The following is a 21,755-nucleotide window of genomic DNA, read 5'->3' on the forward strand; positions in this document are numbered from 1 at the left end:
GACACCTAAACCTTCTGGCCTCTCATTACCAGACTGCGCTCTTGCTGCCCCACGCTCAGCTGCCTGCCAGGGAGGGAAGCCACACTTCATTAAAGTAAAAAGGAAATTCTCTTGTTCAGTACACTAACAAGGCAGAGGTGAGGCGGTCTGATAATTGTGAGCTGGCTCTTCTGCACATGCTTCGAATTAGTGATGATGAACGAGCTGTCTTCGCCCGGTTTTGAACAAGGCTGCTCCTCTTCCAACCAGATTTGGGTAACACTTGCTTCGTGTCTTCCCCACCACCAACTTTCCCCTCGTCAGCTGCCCACCACAGCTCCAGCAGTTTCTTGAGCATCTTTTCGGTTGCTTTATCAGACCTGCAGGCTTCTAAGTGCTGTCCCCAGATTACAGTTTAGGAAGAGGGTACTTGACTGACAGGCCTTGGCCCTGACGGTCCCTTGGGGGAATGGGAGGGGGATTTGTGATGGCTGCACTGACTCGTACTTCTCTTACAATTTTCTCCAGGCAGGTTTCAGACTGTCAGGCTGAGAGAAAGCTCTCTCTGCATAATTCATTAGATCTCCTCTCTTTTTCACTCTTGGCTGCTGTGTGGCAGGCACCGGAGCTCCATTGTTTTGAAAGACAGAGTAATGGAGCTTGTCACAATGCGTTAACGTAGTTTATTGTTCACAGCAACAGTTTGGAAACAAATTAACTGCCAATAAAACAAGCTGCACAAATGGCCTATTGAAACAAAGCAGCTTAAAACGCTTGCTTCTTAAAAAATGTATTTATTTAGATGAAAAGGATTCATTAAGGATGATTTGAGCAGCGAAGGCAACAAACATTGCTCATAAAAATCTGAAAATAAAGTTTACATGCACTCACCATGAGCATGACTGTCATGTTACCTTCAGGCCTTTAATGAGGCATTTGAAACAGTTTTTTGTTTTTCCCAGGGGAGAAGAATCAGCTTTAACGAATTCAAAGTCAAGAATTAGGGAAACAAGTTTGAATCCACACATGGTTAAAACTAACCATGTTGCTTTCCTGTGGTTTTCTGCTCAATTCAAACCTCGCTTCATAGTCTGGGCTTTCTCCTATTCACTTGGATTGCCTCCTGTGTTGCTCACGATTCCAGATATTGAATTAACATTAGCAGCCATGTCATTTGGCTTGGCACTTCTCTCTTTGCAGTGGGGGATGGTTTTTTTTACAGCACAGACAATTTCCATAAGCTTTATAGAATGAAACTGGCGCATTACAGATGTCATTGGCACATGTTAGTGATTGGGTAAAATTTAAACCTTCGACAGAGTCCCCAACTCCAGGAAGTAATTTGTTTCTCAATAGCTGACAACCAGTGGGCCCCTGTATAAGGCATAGCACAAGGGGTTGGTTTGGCTAAGTCAAAACTATAAATACAGGCCGAAATATAGAAATGATAATCAATCAATCTATCAATCAAATTTTATTTGTATAGCACATTTCAGCAGCAAGGCATTTCAAAGTGCTTCACATAATTAAAATAAAAACAGCATGTGACATTGATAATCAGCTAATATGTGTTTTAAATGTTTCTCTAAAAGTTGTACAGATACCCAAACGCTTTTTGGCAGCATGAAAAAGCTTCAGTTCAGGTTTTATTTATTTATTTTAGATATTTAAAGAGTCTTCCAGTTCCAGTGTTAAATGTTCATTAGAATTTACTGTGTATTGGTCTTTGAGAATGAGTACTTGTATTATTATGCCATAATTATGCAATTATTACCATTATGTTACTTGAAAATTGACTCAAGAGAACAATATTATCGTTTATCGCAATAACTTCTGGGACAATTTATCGTCCAGCAAAATTTGTCATTGTTATTGTGACAGGCCTGGATCCTTGCCAAAGTTTCAAACACCTATAACCCAAACTGTCAATCTCGCATGAAACAATTGCTGAATAACAAGCCAGGAACCACTGAGGCCTTTTTTATAGGCGGATGGACAGTCCGTCATTCCACCAGCAAATGTGTCATTAAAAGTCCAAATTTAATTTGAGATTCAATCCCAATGTAAACTTTTCGTAGACATTGTGGCAACAGAGGCTGCCTCCTCAGAACACTGTTTTGAAGCTAATTACTGCAGCAGTGCCTGCTGTCCTTTTGAAGCTTGTATGCTGTCTATTGTCATGATCTGGCTGGCATTTTACTTCTTGAGAGTCTGCTGTGGAAAACATCTCCTCTCTGACGCTACATGACATCTCCCTTTACAAAATATGACTAAACAAGCACATCCCTCTGCATACAATCCTGCAGGTTGAAGCCGGAGGGCAAATCCTGTCACTGTGGTGGTAAATAAGGATAAGACTTTTTAAGAAAATATGCCTGCACAGTGTCATGTTGACCTCTATTACACCCTGCATCTAAAGGCTTTGGTATGTCCAAAAGCATGCTGCCAAGTTCTGACGTTTTTCTTCCACAAACATTTTTGTTGAGTGGATTTTCAACATGAGACACAAATGCTATGACTGAAAAGGAAAGGGGGCAAAAAACCCTTCTTATTTGGGCTTCAGTTCAGATAATTTTCTCTGCAATGCTCATTCGATTTTTATAAATGCTTTTTAGGAATAACCTTGTTGATCAGTTCTGTTTTCACTGACAGAGAGCTCACAATGCGCAAACTTAATTTTCTTTTATAAGGGAAAAAAAAATGCTATGTGAACCAAACAGGCCGTAGGGAAACTCCTACAGATATGCAAAAAGCAGAAGCGAGGATTTACACATTAATTTAAGAGCCAACTGAATTTCTTTCAAGTTTACTGTCTTGTATTAGCATTCTGATCCAACAGGAAGCAAACGAAAAATTCATGGCTTCTCCTTTGGAGTCATGAGTTAACCATGCCAGCTGAATTAAATATATTCAGAGTTGTTTATTGCATTGATTTAAAACTAAACATGAATAAATGAACTTGGGAAGTTTTGCATACTTGATTTAAAGTCGTTCCAAATCAGACGTTTTAATGATGACCCTGAGTAGCCCTTTGATGTGCCTGATAAAAAAAAAAATCCAAAGAAACAATCTTTTTAAAGGGGTCTTCAAACACTATATCTGCTGTCTTTGATAATTTCTTGGCCATCAGCGTATAAAAAAAAATAAAATAAAAAAATAAACGTTTCTGCAAATTGTAAAATCACACTTTGCTTTTAATAGGGATAACATTTGACGAACATGTCCCCCCTAAGTGTGGATGTTTTTCATCTTATCAGAGTTTAGAGCGAGAACTCAGTTTGTTTCATGTAATGAAAGGAAGCCTAATTAGTCTCAGTGCATATCAAAAGTTTTCATACACCTTGAACGTTTTTTACATTTTGACACATTACAGCCACACTCTTCAGTGTATTTTATTGGGATTTGACACAAAGAAGCATTTCAGTGAAGCTGAATGGATGACCTGATGGTGGATTAGCCTCAGTCACTGTAGTCTCTGAAAGGTTTTCCTTCAAGGATTTCCCTGTATCCAATTTCCCATCCAGTTTGATTGGCGTGTCTGTCTCTGACGAACACAGCATTGCCACAGCATGACGCTGGATTCCAACTTTTTCACTTCACAAATACCCGTGGTACTTTGGGTTGGCCTGCCACACAAAATCCCAGTAAAATACATTAACTGTAGGCATTTGTAATGTGACAAAGTTTTAAATATTTCAAAGAACATGAAAACTTTAGTAGAGAGCTTTAGAACCAAACCCGACAGTCGGTGATGTTTGTTTCTTGCTGTGCAAACTGTGTTTATAAATATCAAAATAATTAATTTACTGCAATTTATGCTGCCATCGTGTCATACTGGCATTTTCAGCACCTCTGGTGTAAAAATATCCATGGTATTACGGGAGGAAAACCTGCTGAAAACTCAGATAGGAACAACGAGACCATATAAACTATAAATCGAAAGAGGATTTAGAAAAGTAGACAGAGTGAAGCACTGTGTTCCCCTAAAGAGTTCAACCTGTGTCTCTGCAGCCACCCTGTGATGACTCTTAATGACTTTGACAAAAAAAGTCATTATTTATGACTATATATATATATATATATATATATATATATATATATATATATATATATATATATATAAAAAAACACACACACACCTGAACTGAATTCTCACAAAATGATAAAAGTAATGGTACAAGGGGGACCATTAGTTTGTAAAAGCAAGAAGCAAGGGTCTCTGCAGTTTGGACAAATCTAGAAATATATAGGGAAAAGAAAATTGTGAAAAAATGTGTTTTCAGATTTTTTTTTCTGTCCAGTTCTCCACACGTTTTGCTCATCTATCCATTCATCAGCCTTCCTTACAAGTTCTACTTCCAAAACCTTCCCTCTGTATAAATTTGTCACAAACTTATAGGCATTTTCTATTGTTGCCTAATAGAATTAAGGTTGATTAGGTTTTGTTGCTGTAGACATTTTATTCAGCAGAAATGAGAGTCTAAATGGTTTAAAGGTTCTTGCTCTGGACTAACACTGAAGAACTCTTGTTTTTTACAACACTAATTCAATAAAATTATCTTTATTTTTAATTTAACACATTCAAATGCAGTAGAAACTTCTAAGCAACTTGAAGTTTCTAAAGATTATTTCTACCAAAACCCACTCATTCTATACATGCTTAAACCTTGCAGGGCACTGGGGGTTTAACTCAGGGGTCAAATGGCGAGGGCATCGGACAGGTCACCAATCTATCAGAGACCACGTTACCGTGTGACACTCGTGCATGAACATGTTGATAGCAACGACAGTTTGGAAGGGTCAAACCAAACACGTGTACATGGCTTTGGACTGTGGGATATGTGTCGAGGAAAATAAAGGCATTTATTGGGAGAATATATACAGAAGGGCTGGGATTTTAACCCTGGAACTTCATGCAACTATTTTCACTTTAGAATACAAAATGAGGAAGAGGGGGGGGAAAAAACTAAATCTTTAGCATAGTTCCTGTGCTATGGCAAGTTCACCCAACAAACATATTTAGCACGGGGTGAAGAAAATGTAAACTTCAAAAAGTGAAAACTAGCTGACTTTGAATGGTAGCTCTAAATGGTAACTTATAGTTAAACAGCACCACCTGCTGGGAAACCTAGGAAGAAATTAAGAGCATACCTCAACCTGATAAAAAATATTTTGCCATTTGTGTTTGACAGAAAAGGCAACAACAAATGAGCAATTAAACCTCTGACCTCTACACTGGCCATCTATGTCCATTTTGATTGATTTTTGTTAGCTTGTCTAACCAGTTTAGCTGCTAAAGAAAACTTTGGATGTAATTTCCCCAGTCTGGGCTTGTTCTGGATGAATGCATTTCTTTTTTTTGTTTTAAAAGAATTATATGAAAATATTAATATAAATATATAGCATCATGTCATCTGGTAAGCATTCAACAACCTCCAAACAAGTGTGATCACCTTTGACCAATGAGAGGTGTCCGTTTTCTGACTCTTTACAAAAGATATGTACTAAAAATGTCTAATTGAAATTGATATGAAAACAGTGACACTCACTTAAAATGCTAAAATAAAATTTTTAAAAAATCCATTCTGTTAAAGGGAAAAATATTTTAATCTGTGACAATTGCATGTTGTGAATGAGCAGATTTCTAACATTTATTCCAACTAACTATTCCAGCATTAGCTTTCCAGAGTTCTGAGTCTTTTATGTTAATTTTAAAATAAATACTAAATGGATGTTTCTACAGTGGGCAGGCTTTAACTATGAAGTCTGGAAAAACTAAAGATTGAGAGGATGGAAGAATGCAAATGGTGAAAAGAGCAGAGAAAAACAGAGGGAAGGAAGGAAGCACAAAAAAGACAGAACTCATAGGCAGCCATTTTGCCCCTGATGGAAACTGTGAACAAAATCAAAGTTGTTTTTTTTGTTTGTTTTTTTTGGGTTTTTTTTAAACAAAACAGACAAAGCAGCTTGGTTTCTGTTTACTTTGTTCTTTATTACACATTAAATAGGAGTGGTAAGATTCATGGCAAAAAAAAAAAGAGAGACCTTTTTGAGATCAGATCACCACTCTACGTCACCCCACAACAGGTAGACAGTAAAGTGGTCATTCATTCCCCTCTGCAGACCTGGACCCAGACACACTCTCCAGTCACAAACACAGAGCGGAGCACAACTCCATTAAAGCAACATTCATTAAAGACACACCAAACGAAACGAAGCACAATTTACAAAACATGAAACCTTGTCGGTATCACAACTATACAAAGGATATTAAAATACGATCCAGATATAAATGATACATTTCAGAAATCAGCTGTTGGCACACAATAAAAGGAGGATCATCTTAAACATTACAGTAAAACTAAATTTAAAACATATCATTATTATTAGGAGGATCTCGTTAAAATTGCATCAGGTATTTATCATGGAAGAAAAAAAAAAAAAGAAAAAAAAACGGGAGGTAATGATATATAGCAGGGTCAAAATTCATTAATCCCAAATGCAAAAATCCCAATTTTCTGTGACATAAGCATTTCACCCCTAAAACTAATTTGTGCATTTCTTAGGTACAACTCAGGACAAAATAAGTGTCTAAACGTAGCACCTAAGGTAATGATAAAAGGCAAATCAAAACACTCAGTCTGTAGATACGATGACAACGGTGACATGGGCTGACCTGAGAGAAACTAGGATTAATTGTTTGGATTAACTCCGACATTTATGTCTAAAAACCTATTTCATGGCAATTTGTGCCTCATTTTAAAAACATCCATTCCAATTATAGAGAGGTGGCCAATTTCAAACACCTCCGCACGTTACTCCTCAAAGTGTTAACAACCTTCGGGACTCCGAACAGAGTCAAATTTTCCTTGCAGCTTTCAAAAAAAAAGTTTCTATTCTGCTACAAAACAAATTACTTTTTTTTACATCTGAGCAAACAGTTAAAATGTAAAATCATCAGCTGGGCGCATGAAGACGGTTTACAAGTAGAAATGAAATAATTTTTTTTCTTTTTTTTTCTGAAAGGATCTTATTAGACAAGGCATTAAACTCTGCAACATAAAACACAGCATTGGGTAAAAATCAAAATCCATCTTTTAAATCTTTCATTTAAAAAAAAAAATAATATTCTGACAAAAGAAATTACTGAACGCTCTTTATTAAAAACCTGAAAATTAGAGTCTGAGTTCCTCAATGCATCAACCAGAGGCAGTTTGTAATCCCCGTGTCATTAAGGACACAAAGCATGCAAGGGAAAAAAAACACCACATTTTCTCGTTTAGGCATGAAATCAGCATGAAATCACTCCCCACACAATACAAAGCAATGACAATTTTCAAATTAATTCATTAATGGCTAACTAGGATATTAGAGACTTGGGGGGGAGGGAAACAAAAAAGATTAGAAGTCTGCATGCATACTTATCAGTGACAAAACTAAGGGGTAGGAACAGGTAAGAGATGGGGAATTTCCACAGTGGCTGGGACATTTGGACCTTACTGGGCTCAGTACTGGTCTTTCCTCCGATCCAGTTTATCTACACAAAACGGGATGAATTCTCATTCTTTGGCATCCCATATAACCAAAGGTGGTGGCATTTCAGTAAAAAAAATAACCGAGTCATAATAGATAATTTGTCAAATATAATTGGTAATACAGTTTTCTCATGTTTGGGTAACAATGTGAAAAATCCAACATAATTGCTATATTTAAAAAAAAAAAAAAGAGAGAGAGAGATAAAGCTGGCTCATCTGGTTCTTACAGGTCAGCATCTGGCACTACACTGGAAATGAAGCTTATTGATGTCCGAATGGAAGAATCGAGTAGGGGTTAGTATTTATTAAGGAAGGTTCGAACAAAAAAAGGCTAATAATTTAGTGTAATGTACAAAATGTTATTACTTTGAGCTGTTCAACGTTGTTGTTTTGTTGTTTTTTTTTTGTGTTTGTTTTTGTTTTAGTCTGTCTTGAAAAAGGGATGGTGGTTATTCACATGAGTATACACTTTGTCTTGGACTTCTTTTTCTTCTTTTTGCCCTCCTTGCTCATCTTCTCCTTATGCTTTCGGATTTCTCGGACTAATGTGTAAAAGGCATCATCGACGCCCTGGAAGGAAAAACAACAAAACAATTGATCACACTTAGAAAAAATGAAGAGTGAGATACTGAACCTTGCAAATGTGTGTACATCCCTTAAGCTTTTTCACATGTTTGCACAACAACCACAAACTTAGGTTTATTGAAACACCAGAAGACGGAACAAATATGTCGAGTGGAAAGTAAATGACAAATGATGTTTACATTTATTTTATTTTTTTTTCAACAAATAACTTGTTGAAAGTTTCTTGCAGATTGAGCTTTGGCTGCTGTTGAAGCTCCGGGTTGTTTAGATCATTTATCTAGCAGCTTTGCTTATCTAGTCTCCCGTCTTATTTGTAAAATAGGTCAAGCTCAGTCAAGTAGACTGAGGACACCAAGAACATCTACAGCATCTTGTCACAGATTCTCAATTGGATTCATGGCTGGACTTTGATTGGGCCATTCTGGCAGAAAAATATGCCATGATCTAAAGTCGAACATCATCCTTCAAGCGTCATCCTGCTGGAAGGTGAACCTCTGCCCTTTGCAACCTCTCGCAGGTTTTTGTTCACCATTTTCCTAGATTTAGCTCCAATCCGCTTCCCTGTTCATGCTAAAGAAGAGTGACCCCACAGCATGATGCTGCCACCAACACGTTTCATTTTAAAGTGATGTGTTCAGGATGTACTGGAGTGTCAGTTTTCCACCACACAGTATTTTTGCGTCCAGACTAAAAAGTTTCTTTATGGTCTAATCTGATCATAGCCCCTTCTGGCCTTATTGCCACCCTTCCATAAAGTCCAGTTTGTAGAGTGCAGACGGATTCTCTCCCAGAGTTACAAAAGACCTCATAACTACTTCTCCGTTTTCTCATGGATTAAACATTGTTCTGAGAGATGTTTAAAGCTTTGGATATTGCTTTGTAACCCAACTCTTAACTTCTCCACGACTTTCTTCCAGTTATTATTAGAAGTTAGTATTTGTTCCACAGGTTTCCTGTACCCCCATTACATGGAGTGTGGGAAACTGCAAACAAAAGTCTTGGCTTTCTTCTTGCCACTGTTCAGTGACTAAATGATTTGTAAAGTGGACAAACGATAGTCGTCATGTCAGCAGATCCTCCCACCTGAACTAAGGATCTTTGCAGCTCCTCCAGAGTTACCATGGGCTCTCATACTTCATCAGAACTGTCAAAATTGGCTCTCATTGACGTAGTCGCGTGACAAAAGTTTGTTAGAGAGTCATTCGTCTCCCCTTCTCAACAAAGACCTGGTTCAAACCATTTGAACCACACTTCACACAACCATTTTGTGTGAAGTGTGCGATTGGTCAGAAGTGAGCTCGGACAGCAGCGTTGACATTTTGTGGGGATTAGGGGTGCGATGTGTACTGAAGGGTGTCCCCCAAATGGTCTGCACTGTGTGTGTGTGTGTGTATGTGTGTGTGTGAATATGAACATCCCAAAAACATGTGACTGCGTGTTGAATGTTCAGCTTCGGATGAAGTGTGGAACAGCCTTAATGCTCTCCGTGACCCGTCAGCTGGGCTGGGTAACCAGGTTTAACAAATATGTGGATTTGTTTTGGTCAATAACTTAAAATACATTTGAGGTTGTTGTTGTAATTTGGCCAACATGTGAAAAGATTTAAGAGGATATGAATACATCTGCTAGGCAATGCAAATGTTGCAAAAAAAAAAGGGGCTGAAATACAACCATCTCTGGTGGCACCGTCAGCAGCACAAACAGTAGCTGCAGTCACACAAGCTAATTTTCCTCCGTCAAGTGATTAGCTTAATAATTCGATGGAAGACGTTTTTCTTTCTACATTACAAATAATCTTTCTAGCTTCCATCAGACCAGTTGGTGTTTAATTTGGTAACAGTTGAAACAGCTCATCAACTTTAAGCCCCTCATGTCTGAACTTAATGGGGGCGAGTAGGTTTAACCCAAGGAGTTCAATTCTCAGCTTTCCTTCTCAATTATAGAGGTAAAAATGGGCTTTTGTTAATGCAGCTAGTGTCTGCTGATGCCATAGTATCGCAAGTACAGAACAGATGGTGCACTAAATGTGACCATCACCAGCAAAAGAAAACAAAAACAAAAAGAGTGAAGAGCTTAAAAAAAAAAAAACACCAGGACAATTACAAACCTATTAAAATAAAAAAGGGGGGCTCTTATCTGTGAGAAACACATTCTTTGGTGATAACAGATCTGACAGTTTATTGCGTCACATCAAGCATTTCAGCATGATTTAGACCCACATTGACAATAACGTCGTTACCAACCAGCCCAAACCACTTTGCTCATCCCTATTTGGACACTTTCACACTGGATGTTCACCCTGACCATTTACTGAAGGCTTTTTCACACAAACTGTTGTCAATTTGACTTGATTATGGAACAGAATTTTACAAATGAAGCTTCATGAGGAAGGGAAGATGCAAGAATAAACTGGTAGACTACTTTAATTTGGGATGCATGATATATCTGCTTTGATATCGGTACCGGACGATGTTTGTCACTTTTAAACAGCAATATTTATTTCCAGTACATTACCCATTAGTGTTTCAGGAGGGACGCGAGCTGGCCATGTGGAGGTGATGCAGGAATGTAGGACGTCTCTCTGAATTAATCTCAGCTGTGTGATTGCTTCATGATGTTGAAAGGGTAGGAAAAACAACTACACTTTTTCCACAGAGAGAGAAAGAGACATTGATCGCGGCCACACCAGACCAAATTTTCCATACTGGTGCGTCCCTAGTTTGAAAAGCAGCGCAGCTGGAGTGGATTCAAAGCTGCACAGACTTAATAAATGAACTCAGTGTGAAAATGTCCTTGGATAATAATCACCTACAATGCAAACAGACACTAAAGTAAGAGGAAATCAGCCGCTTCAGCCTCCTGTTAGAGCGTCACCACAACCCTTACAGAAACCAGCAGCTCAAGCTTTGAGAACACATGAAGCGTCACCGTCCACCGACTCCTCCGTGGGTCCCCCCACTAACACAGACAAAGCTGGTTCGTGCGCGGCTGCGTACACTTACCCCTCTCACATCACAACACACTTTTTAAGCTTGACACACTTCGGAGTCTTTTCTTCCTTGCTGATCTTATTGAAGCGGTACTGCCTGATCTCCCGTACCAGAGTGTAAAAGGCATCTTCCACTCTCTGCAGTACAAGACACAACTTTCCTCAATGCAGAGGAAGGCAGGGCAACAATACTGTATGGATGCACGTGTTACAGACTACAGACACAAAGGAGTGAAACAAACATTTTGGCCTGCTTCGTGTCGGGCGTGTGGAATCGTTTGTTTTGCCGATCACTCTTTGATTATGATTAATTTGCTCTCTGCAGGCTCGGACAGCAGTGATTATTTCAAGCAAAATTATATTTTTATTCAAAACACTTATATTCTGATTAGACTCAAACAAACACTGATTCCGCTTTATGATTCTGGCTTCTTAAAAGAAGAGATTCACTGATTGTTGTTATGTAATGCAAAAAAACATTACATAACTTAAACATTTCAAATAACTTTAAACTGAAATATACACTTTGAAGAAATAAAAGACATTGTAGATTACCGTTTCAACTTTTGAATATTCATTTACAGTTTTCTGTTAGATCATAGCTAGTAATTGTTTATAAAGAGAGCAGCAGGGCTAAACAGAGAACAGATTCCTTCCTTCAGATTCAGCCTCTTTTCAACCCTGGTGATCCATCCATCTATTTTTAAGATGTTGCAAATGGAAGGTTTTTTTTTCACAGTCCAGTTGAAAAACAAAAAAACTTTAATTTACAGCTTACCTAAGTAAACAAAAAAAGGCCATGATTTTAGGAATAGACAAAAAAAATATATGCATAACTGGAGTCAAAAATTCAAGAAAAAAAAAAAAAAGCATCTTACCACTCACCAGTCAAGCTGAAACTAGCCTTTTCATCTGAGCAATCAGTGCATCCCTTCTTTATAGTCCTGATAGGTGGTCTACAGATCACAGTCTACTCCGGACAACTTAAATGTGCATTATATTTTTATGCAGTTTTTCCACTTTCCAAGCCTGTAGTAGCAGAAATAATGATTCCAGTGCAAAACCAGTACGTTTGCTTTTCAGAGAAATTCCACAGGAAAAGAAACAACTACGCAACAATTAGAGAGCGGCTTCCAGCCGCATTGTAAAGAGCCATCAAACACTGAGATTTGCAAAAGTAGGCTTTAGAGATGTTAGACATCTGTTTGGAGGATCAGAATGATTTAAAAACATTTCTGATTGTTATTAAAGTTAATACATAAATATGTTTGTCACCCAATAACTTACTTACACAACCTAAAACTTTGTAATCTAATAATGATGAAAAGGCTTGTTTTTATTTTGAATTTAATGACCTTAAACTATCACTAATTCTCTTTAGGAGCAGAATTATTTCACTTATTTACAGAGAGGCAAAAATGCCTGGCAAATTTCTTCCTGAAGACGTTTTTGAATAATTTTCTCTCAATGAAATGACATTTGAAATTCTCATCAAAAATGGATAAAGCCTAAAATTGAGGTGATTAAACTTTGGATGTTTTAAGACCCTGCAGAAATGCCTTAAATATTGTCCCTCTTTTACAGAAACCAAGACTGCAGGAGGAGGATGGAGCATTTAAAGGGAGAGAGGGTCTAATTGCTGGTTAAGGAATTGAAAAATGCTTTTTGGAAGTTTTTCACGAAACCGATCAAGAGCCGTCTGTAGCAACAGTCCTAGTTTGGCACTGGAATCTCTTTTAGTCTCATAAAATGTGTGAATGCATTAGCAGCTTATTCCCTTTTGTGCAAAGCATGACATTTTATCCAGAAAAATCAAATGACATCATCTGAAACCTCACAAATTCCTTGAGAAAGGGACAGTAGCTGGTCAGACAGAAACAACACCATGTGGACAGAAATTACCGACACATATAGGCAGAGATAGGTGACCAAAGCTGCAAGGAATTATTCACTGCGACATTAATTTCCCCCCACCAGAAGGAACCGTGATTCAGGTCGGATGAGAGACCAAGAAAAATGTGTTTACAGATCACTCCATCAGCCAGTCAGTTTCCTAAGGCCATGCTCACAGCACACACCGCCTGGACAGCAAATCTTCCAACACCCAGTCACAGTGACCAGTAAGCAGAATCATTAACCCGCCACGTAATTACTGACAGTTTGTCCTTTCATGCAGACACCCTGACACAAATTAACTGATTTGCTGATTAATTATTACTGGGGGCCCTTTGCAGGTGGTCCTAACGACAATATAATTAGCATATCCATGACAAAGTGGCATGCAATAATCACATTATTACCCATAAATAAAAAAAAAAAAAATTCAATTAACCAAAAAGGATTTAATGAGGCTCGAAACATTAACTGGTAAATTTCCCAGCAACATTATTACAAAAAGACCATTAGAGACAGAGGAAGTGACACAGATCCACACCACCACAGTCGCATTTCCCTCCAAAGTTATCAAACATTTTAAAAGGACATCTGATAAGATTCTGATCATTTATTAAATTTTACATCAAAGTCAATCCTACAGAAGCCCTGGGAGGGACACTTACCTGCCGTGTTTTGGCTGAGGTCTCGATAAAGGGAATGCCGTAGCTGCGTGCTAAATCCTGAGCCTGCTTCGTATCCACCGTTCGGGAAGGGAGGTCACACTTGTTGCCCACCAGCACCATGGGGACGTCCTCAGAGTCCTTCACCCGCTTGATCTGTTCTCTGGACAAACACACAGCAAACAATTTTAAGTTTTAGGGCTTATTAAATAATACACTGGCAAAAGCAGAAAATGTGTCAAAATGTGTCACATTTTCTAAATGGATTTAGAAAATGTGACACATTTTCTTCTTTAGCGAGAAGAAAATGTGTCACCGCCACTAATAGCATCACCACCACCAAGAAAGATGCTAAAATTAGTGGTGGTGATTTTAGCATCACCACCACTAATTTTAGCATCTTTCTTAAGCAGAGGTGAAACACAAGACACCTCAACTGCGAGTATCGTAAAAAAAAATTGCATCCACCAAATTGCAATATTGCACTCATTGATACTGCAGTGGTAATTGCAATTTTATACATTTTGCAGCTCTGCTTTTTCAAATTAAAGTAAGCTTGTGCTCAAAATGAAACCGTTTCATTAGATGAATCAGGTGACTGTTTATTGGACGATGACATCAGTTGAAATAAATCCACGCCTTCCAAGCACACCTCCCTTTCATTATGTTGCTTCCAACTCTGTGACTTTCATGTTGGACACCGTCACTTTTGCCAGGCTGTCTATTTACTGCAGTGAGACTACATGTGGCAGGCTGACCACGTTCTGGCCTTAAAAGTGTCAGTTAAAAGTGTTCATAGTTAACATATGTTACAGAATATTTTACTGTGTTTTTAGACTCAAAAACTTGCAAATCATTCTGATCGGTCACATGGAGTGTCAGCTACGTGGATGAATTTATAAAGCATTACAAGAATTAATAAGCCATGGTGCAATATAATATTTACTACATCAACAGCATCTTCTCTTTGACTGGGGAAATTATTAATTTACAATTTTCAACAGAGACAAAGAACTGATGGAGTCTGTTAAAAGAGGACGGACTCTCTCAGGCATTCCTGACAGCAGATTGTTGATTCTTTGTCTTTTCCACAACTTTCATCATCATTTTATCCAAAAGCTTCCACAGGACATAAAGATTTGCTTGAATTTCTAATACTCTGGCTGAGTTTCATCACCCAGCAGTGATTCCACACCACGTCCAGAGTCCGCAGCCCATCTGGTCTCCCAACTCACCTATAGTGGTGAATGTCTTCGAAGGACTTGGTGTTGTTGATGGCAAAGACACAGAGGAATCCCTCCCCTGTCCTCATGTACTGATCCCTCATGGCGCTGTACTCCTCCTGACCTGCAGTGTCCAGGATGTCCAGCAGACACGTCTCTCCATCGATAACAACCTGCTTTCTGTAGGAGTCCTGAAAGTCGAACAAGTACAAAAAACCCAGAAACGGATCAGAACTCCGGTGAGACAGCAGCATTAGGCAGGTGTGACTTTACAATAAAAAACTAAGATTGTGCTTGGAAAACTACATTAATGACTGGTGACAGTTTCTAATCCATTTCTTCTTTTGCAAAGGCCCATCTCTAGCTGCATTACTGCACCGTATTTTCTGGAAGAGCTCAAATTACAACTACGTCCCAGGCAGCGTCACAGTACTCCCGTTGTTCATTGCACCGACGGCCACATTCAGACGGTAGCACCAGAAATAATTACCAACTTGCTCCCGTGACAAGCAATACCCTCAGATGCTATCTTGTATCTAAGTAATCTATAGGCGCGCTCCAACCTGCCAGGACACATCAATAATTAACTGAAAGCATGACAGGAGAGTTCGCACAAGAAAGGCTGGCACTCGGAAAAACTGGGCAGGCAGCCAGACATGGAAAGTCATTATAAACCTGTTTAGTGACCTTTCAGAGCTGAAAACCTGTTGAGCCTGTTGCGGACTCCTGGTTTTCTTTGGGTTTCTCCTTGTTTTGCACCCGTCTATTCCCGACATGTATGCAAAGCCACTTGGATAGTTAGGAACTTGACTAAATGTGCTTTTGCAAAAAAACAAACAAAAAAAAATTTAAATACAACTTTGGTTTTTGTACTTTACCTCAATCGTCGGGTCATATTCATCCACAAAATGATTCTGGATGAGCTGGATCGTAAGCGCGCTCTTGCCCACGCCACCAGCTCCCACCACAACCAGCTTATATTCTGTCATGATTTACCTGGGAAGAAAAACAAAATGCATTTACTTAATCATATTTACACAAAGACAGACAGGAACATACTCTCATTCCGTTGCAATTTGCTGTTTTTGTCTAAGTGTGTGTTACGCCTGTGAGGTCGAGACTGCAGGCATGAGTGGAGAGAAAAAGGGGAAAAACATTGCTGAATCACTGGAAAATTAAGATTCCACTTCACTACGTTTTGAATCCTTATTTTAGTATTTAAGAACAAAACTAAGGAACATTTTTAAATTATACACTTCTACAAACTACATTTTCCAGATAATTTAATGCGTTTTTAAGAACACTGAAGACATGTGAATGTTTTTCACAAACCATGAAACAAAAAATGCTGAGGCAGGTCTTCCATTTCAACAGAGCAATAAAAGGCTATTTCACTTTTTTTTTTTTTTACATCAGGAGAAACTCAGAGCTGAATAACCTAATATCTAATATCACAGAATTTTTTTTTAAAACACCAAAAGTTTTGATAAGCAATTCTTTCATTTCACTAAACAAAAAAACTGAAAATCTTCAACTGAAGCTAGATGAAGTAAACTGGGTCTAGTTTAAAATCAGGACATTTGAGATTAAAGTAGATTTTTATTTTATTTGTACATAACTAAAAAAACAAACAAACAAAAAAAAATAAAATAAAAATTAAGAGAATAAGCAGCGGTTTAAAAGAAAACTCAGATTATAGCAAACAAAAACTTCCAGAGAAAAAAATATGAAGACTTCAGTTCAAAAATATAATTAACATACATCGCTTGCACATGCTTTCAAATCCTAATCCAGCAGCTAATTCAGTCGGGCTTTTAAAACCACAAAGGCCCAAAAGCAGAGACTAACCCCAGGCAGAAATCTATGACATTACACTGAAGCTCTAAAATTGACAAGCGACTGGGAAACTCTGCTGTCTGGCTGCTTTGTGGAGCAACATCCATCAATAGAGGCAGATGGCCTTTACAGAAGTTACAGTGTAAACTGCAGAAAGCCGACAGCCTGCAGTCAGGATTGAACTCAGCTAAATGTTAAAGTCCTGATTAAACAGGCAAACGTTAAAGAAAAAAAAACACTAAACAGTTTGGTAGATGTGTGATATGCATATTTTTTCTCTAAAGCTATCAGCATCATGTTTGACATTTATACTTATGATTAATGACATAAGGCACAAGCTTATCTTGGACAATTCAGAATGCACTGTTGGCAATGCGACAAAACACTGCAAGGATATACATCTGACACACGCTTGGTATGACTTCATGAACACCATCACCTTTCATCTTTGAACCTGATCAAAGTGGAGAGTAAAAGACAGAGAGCAGAGGCATCAATTCAACAACAAATGAATGTAAAAGGCCAAAAAGGGTGACGGCCATTCAACCTATTTAAATTAAATATTTTTTTATTTTTGGTTCACTTTTTTTGGTGCAAAAAGGAACCGTTGGCAGACTCTTGTAATGATCAGGTCATTGTGAACCAACAGTGACATCTACTAGCAGGATGTCACTTGGCGCAATGCGGGTTTGACCAGAGGTCAACAGGTCCAAAAAAAAAATGAAAAAGTGTGTTGAGAGGGCTCATGATGCAATACAAAAAAGTTTGCTTTTTAAATTATATTCTACATGTGCACTGCTCTGATTGTCACAATTTTCTGCTTTACATTTGCTGTAGCTAAAAAAAAAAAAAAAAAAAAAGAGTTATCACCTGTAATTGTGAAAAACATTTAAGGGTCATACCTTAAAGTGGCAATACCATTTTAACAAGGAAGCATTAGAAAAAAAATGGAATCAAACCACCACAACACAAATATTGACATTACAAGGATAAAAAAAAAAGAAATAAACTGAAACAATAGAAGCACAATCAGAGGAAATAGTTATATGGTACACAAATTTGGCAAACAAACTGACCCAGACTCAGTAAGGAAAGTAATGGTAGTACAGTATGGTTACCCACTGTGCTACATATTTGTCTGCCTGAAACAACAGAAGAATTGATTAGGAGTTAATTTAAAATGGAAAGCAAGTTTCTGAAGACCGCCAATTAGGGGTGTGACATTACAAAGTAGCTGCAGACCCATTCTGTCATGTCAGTCCTACGATTTAAAGTCCTTTAAATGAGATGTGAGAGAACATGCCAAAGTATAACCACAGTGGTGTCTAGCTAAATAGTGCATGAATGTAAGACCAAGTTAAAGTTTATTTATATAGCACATTTACAACAACCTCAGCTGACCAAAGTGCTTCACAACAATCACATCACAAATAGATAAATGATAAAACAAAAAATAAAACTTGAGTTTAGTAAAAAATAAAGACTATTATAACATTGGCAGAAAATACCAAAAAAATAATATGAATAAAACTAAGAGACACTTTATTTCAGCTGCAGTGACCTCCCAAATAAATTATGTGCCAATATCTGCAGTCTGGACTTAAACTGACCTACTGACTGAGATCACACTGCCCCTCCCCAACCTGTTGTTCCACACAGCCAGACAGTTGGCTGAAAGCTAGTGCATTTGTTGCTCTCTTTAAAAAAACAAACAAAAAAAAAAGGACAAATATTTAAAGAGTCATCAGAAACAGGGTTAGTAATGGTATGGAAACAAAAGAAGCTCTAGACATCATTATCATTAAGCTTATGCTGTTTTAAAAAATACAGCTAGCAAATTATTAACATGTCTGTTATAGGCAGCTGACAGCAAACTGGCTACCTGAACCTAGTGACCAGTAGTTTGTGTATGCTAGATACACAAACTACTGATAAATCTGGCAGTATTTATACCAAATTTGTCGTTTAAGTCTATGTATCACAAACAATACATAAATGTTATGGCAGCAATCATGTTACCTTAGCAGCATTGTGAATAATTATAGTTTTGCCGATTGAAAAATTCACCAACTGGACAATGTTATAGCTTTTCAAGTCTTTGCACAGAAGCATTTTACTAAGTTATAACATTGTGGGACTCTCATACAGAGCCCATACATATAATGCAGCAGTTGCTCGCCCAAAACACAGGAAAAATACTCACACAACCTGATCAGAGGGCTTATTGATTAGCATCCGAATAAACATTATCTTGTTTTAAGACGAGCTGTTAAATATGGGGCCAGAATTTTTCAGTAAAAGCCCTGTGTGGGGTCCAGGTAGACTGAGACCTTTTACAGGGTTTAAAAGTCGACGGGAATTTGATTTAAATCCTGCGGTGACTGCCTGCCTACTAGTTAGCCTAGCACAGGAGCTCGCTTAAACACTTGAAAGTTAGCTAACCCCGGCTTATGTACATTATCCTGGTGTGTTTCGGGAAAGAAAGTCGTTAAAGACTTTTGCCTGTTTAATGTGGCCGGACACAGTATATATCATTCATTCAAAAAGGAAAGGAAGCCGCCATTGAGAGGCTAGCTAGGTCTGCAATGCAGGGCCAAGCGATAGGTTAACAATTGGGCGTAGTTTGGGCTAAAAATTAAAATAGTTTTACTACAACGTCGCAACTGGCTGTTTTAATGACACGTACACCACACTACACATATTTGTGAAAAAAATAATAAAACAAACAATAAAAATGCCTCTACACGAAACTATCTTCTCCGTTTGTTACCTTTTAGCGAGTGGAGTTCCGCGTCTGAAGTAGAGACCAAAGAAGTCAAGCAGATAATCCTCCCGTTTCACTCGATCTCCGCATTTCCTACTTCTGCTTCTCACCAAAACCCCCGCATTCCAGTCGGTTCAACGTCGTATCGGAAGCAAGCGGGACCATGCAGACCAAAAACAATTAAAAAAAAGAAAGAGTGGGGGAATCAATCGATTGAACTTTCCATCTGATCCAGAGTCCCTTCGGCCTAGCTGCTGCTGCTCAGGCTGGCCCGAGTTACGAGAATATGGGCGGATACCAAGCAGGGCGCACTTTACCCAGAAATCATAGCAGGGAGATTTTTAACCGGTCTGGGACAAATCGGTCAACCGTCTCTGTAACAATGTGTGACCCACATATTGTGCTTTGTCACCTTTGTATGTACACTGCTGTCAAAATCTCAACAAATGTGCTACTGTATTTGTATTTAAACAAATTGTGCTTAATGTTACCAGTTTTTTTCCTTATAACAATAAAATCAAAACCAATTGCAGTTTTCACTTTTGTATTTTAATACCCACATAGAATAATGTAAATATATGGAGCAGTCTGCTGTAGTTTCATGCCCTCTAGCACTCTCACTGCTGCTGCTCCTGCTGCTGCTGCAGCGTCAACAAAGCCTAGGGGGCGACTCCAGTATATATAGGTTCTAAATATAACTGGAATGTGCTGGAGGAACGTCATTCCCAAGCAAGGAAGTGATTTGCCAATTCCTTGTCAGTTTCCCTACGTATTCACTGGAGCTGCTGCTGCGCAATACTTATGCATAACTAAATGCGAGGCTTGTGACAAAGCCCGGACAACTAATCTACGCTTTAGTGATGTTTGTAAACGTAAAAAAAAAAAAGGACGGGAATGACATCGCGCTAAATAATTTTTGAAATTGTTGATTTATTTTGTTTTTATGACATTTCTTTCTCCCATCCTTAAGGACTCATCTTAAAATATGCGTGTATAGCTTGCAAAAAGTACTATCAATCAAAACTTTATTAACAGCCTTAGTACCGTAATTGTAAAAAAACACACACACACACACACACACAAACACACACAGAATATACAAATCGGATTAAAATATAAAATACATATAAAATGTTATTTTCGGATTCCTCCTAACAACAGAGTGCAGAAGACTTGAGGACTGAAAGCCAATTATTAAACACTTGCCAATTATTAAACACTATGCTTGCCAATTATTAAACACTATGCTTCCCAATGTGCCCAATTTGCTACACTAACAGTTTCTGACCACTAGTGGGCGGTATTTATCAATCTCAGAATTTCGGTCCACAATAAATCAGTAGCGGCAATAACACCAGAGACAAAACCTGCCAATATAAACATGCTAAATACATTAATTAGAACCATCCATCAGAAATAGGCAGTTAAGAGGCAGTTTATTTCTTCCATCACAGTCTCACACCATTCTGACCAGTTTCCCTGTACTTGCTGAGGAAAGACATCCCCATAGCATTAGCATTGTTTCAAAGAGAAGATGTTCAGTGTTAATCTGAACAAGCCGAAAAGGGCTGTGAGGACTGAGTCAGTAAAAGCTAGACCTATCCATCATCTATACCGGCCTATATTTGCAGGATCATGATGGGACTGGTGCTTATCTCCAGTGGTCATTTGGCAGGAGGTGGGGTAAACTGGACACACAGCACAAACACATCCACAGCTAGGGGGCAATTTAGAGAGACCAGTTAGCCTAACATATGCAAACTTCACCCAGAAAGACCCAGGACTGGGATTTAAACACAGGACCTTCTTGCTGCAAGGCAACAGTGCAATTGCTCCATCATGCAGCCCTCAGCAAGAGATGTAGATACCAAAGCTTAAAACAATTACATAGAGACTTTATGTGACTTCCTTACAGCAGACAAGAGGCACTGGATGTTTAAATGACATATTGGGATTTTATATTTATTGGTCTACATCATTCAGCATTTTTATTAGATGTGGTCACAACATGAAAGGGATAAACCGGATACAATTAAAATCAATACCAATAAAAACATGGTTGTATACAACCAGTATTAAACCTCAAATCCAGCCTCTCTCCCCCAGACAAAAAAAATATTTCCTACAGACAGATTCCAAATTTGACAAGAAAATGATGATGAACTGATTTTTAAAAAGCAGACCTCGTCTAAGCTCAGTGTCTGCACACCTCATGGCGGGAAAACTACAGTGAACCTGCTCGCATTAACAATGGCTCCATGTTTCACTTAGAGTGACTCACCACTAAAG

General features: G+C 38.3%; 1 protein-coding gene across 2 annotated transcripts; it reads right to left on the bottom strand.

The window, feature by feature from the left end:
* Window positions 1-5,950: 5,950 nt before the first annotated feature.
* kras (v-Ki-ras2 Kirsten rat sarcoma viral oncogene homolog) lies at window positions 5,951-19,953 on the bottom strand. Of its 2 annotated transcripts, XM_007545518.2 has the most exons (6): window positions 19,473-19,953; window positions 15,745-15,862; window positions 14,879-15,057; window positions 13,647-13,806; window positions 11,102-11,226; window positions 8,008-8,084 (listed from the first exon to the last, which is right to left on the bottom strand). In XM_007545518.2, exons 2-5 carry the CDS (start codon window positions 15,853-15,855, stop codon window positions 11,107-11,109), a joined length of 570 nt encoding a protein of 189 aa, XP_007545580.1. In that variant the 5' UTR covers window positions 15,856-15,862; window positions 19,473-19,953; the 3' UTR covers window positions 8,008-8,084; window positions 11,102-11,106. The 2 variants fall into 2 exon arrangements, with proteins under 2 accessions (XP_007545581.1, XP_007545580.1); XM_007545519.2 differs by lacking the exon at window positions 11,102-11,226 and having other exon boundaries at window positions 5,951-8,084; window positions 19,473-19,943.
* Window positions 19,954-21,755: the final 1,802 nt, after the last annotated feature.

This window comes from Poecilia formosa, unplaced genomic scaffold (assembly GCF_000485575.1).
Source record: "Poecilia formosa unplaced genomic scaffold, Poecilia_formosa-5.1.2 Scaffold13, whole genome shotgun sequence".
NCBI classification, from domain to species: domain Eukaryota; kingdom Metazoa; phylum Chordata; class Actinopteri; order Cyprinodontiformes; family Poeciliidae; genus Poecilia; species Poecilia formosa.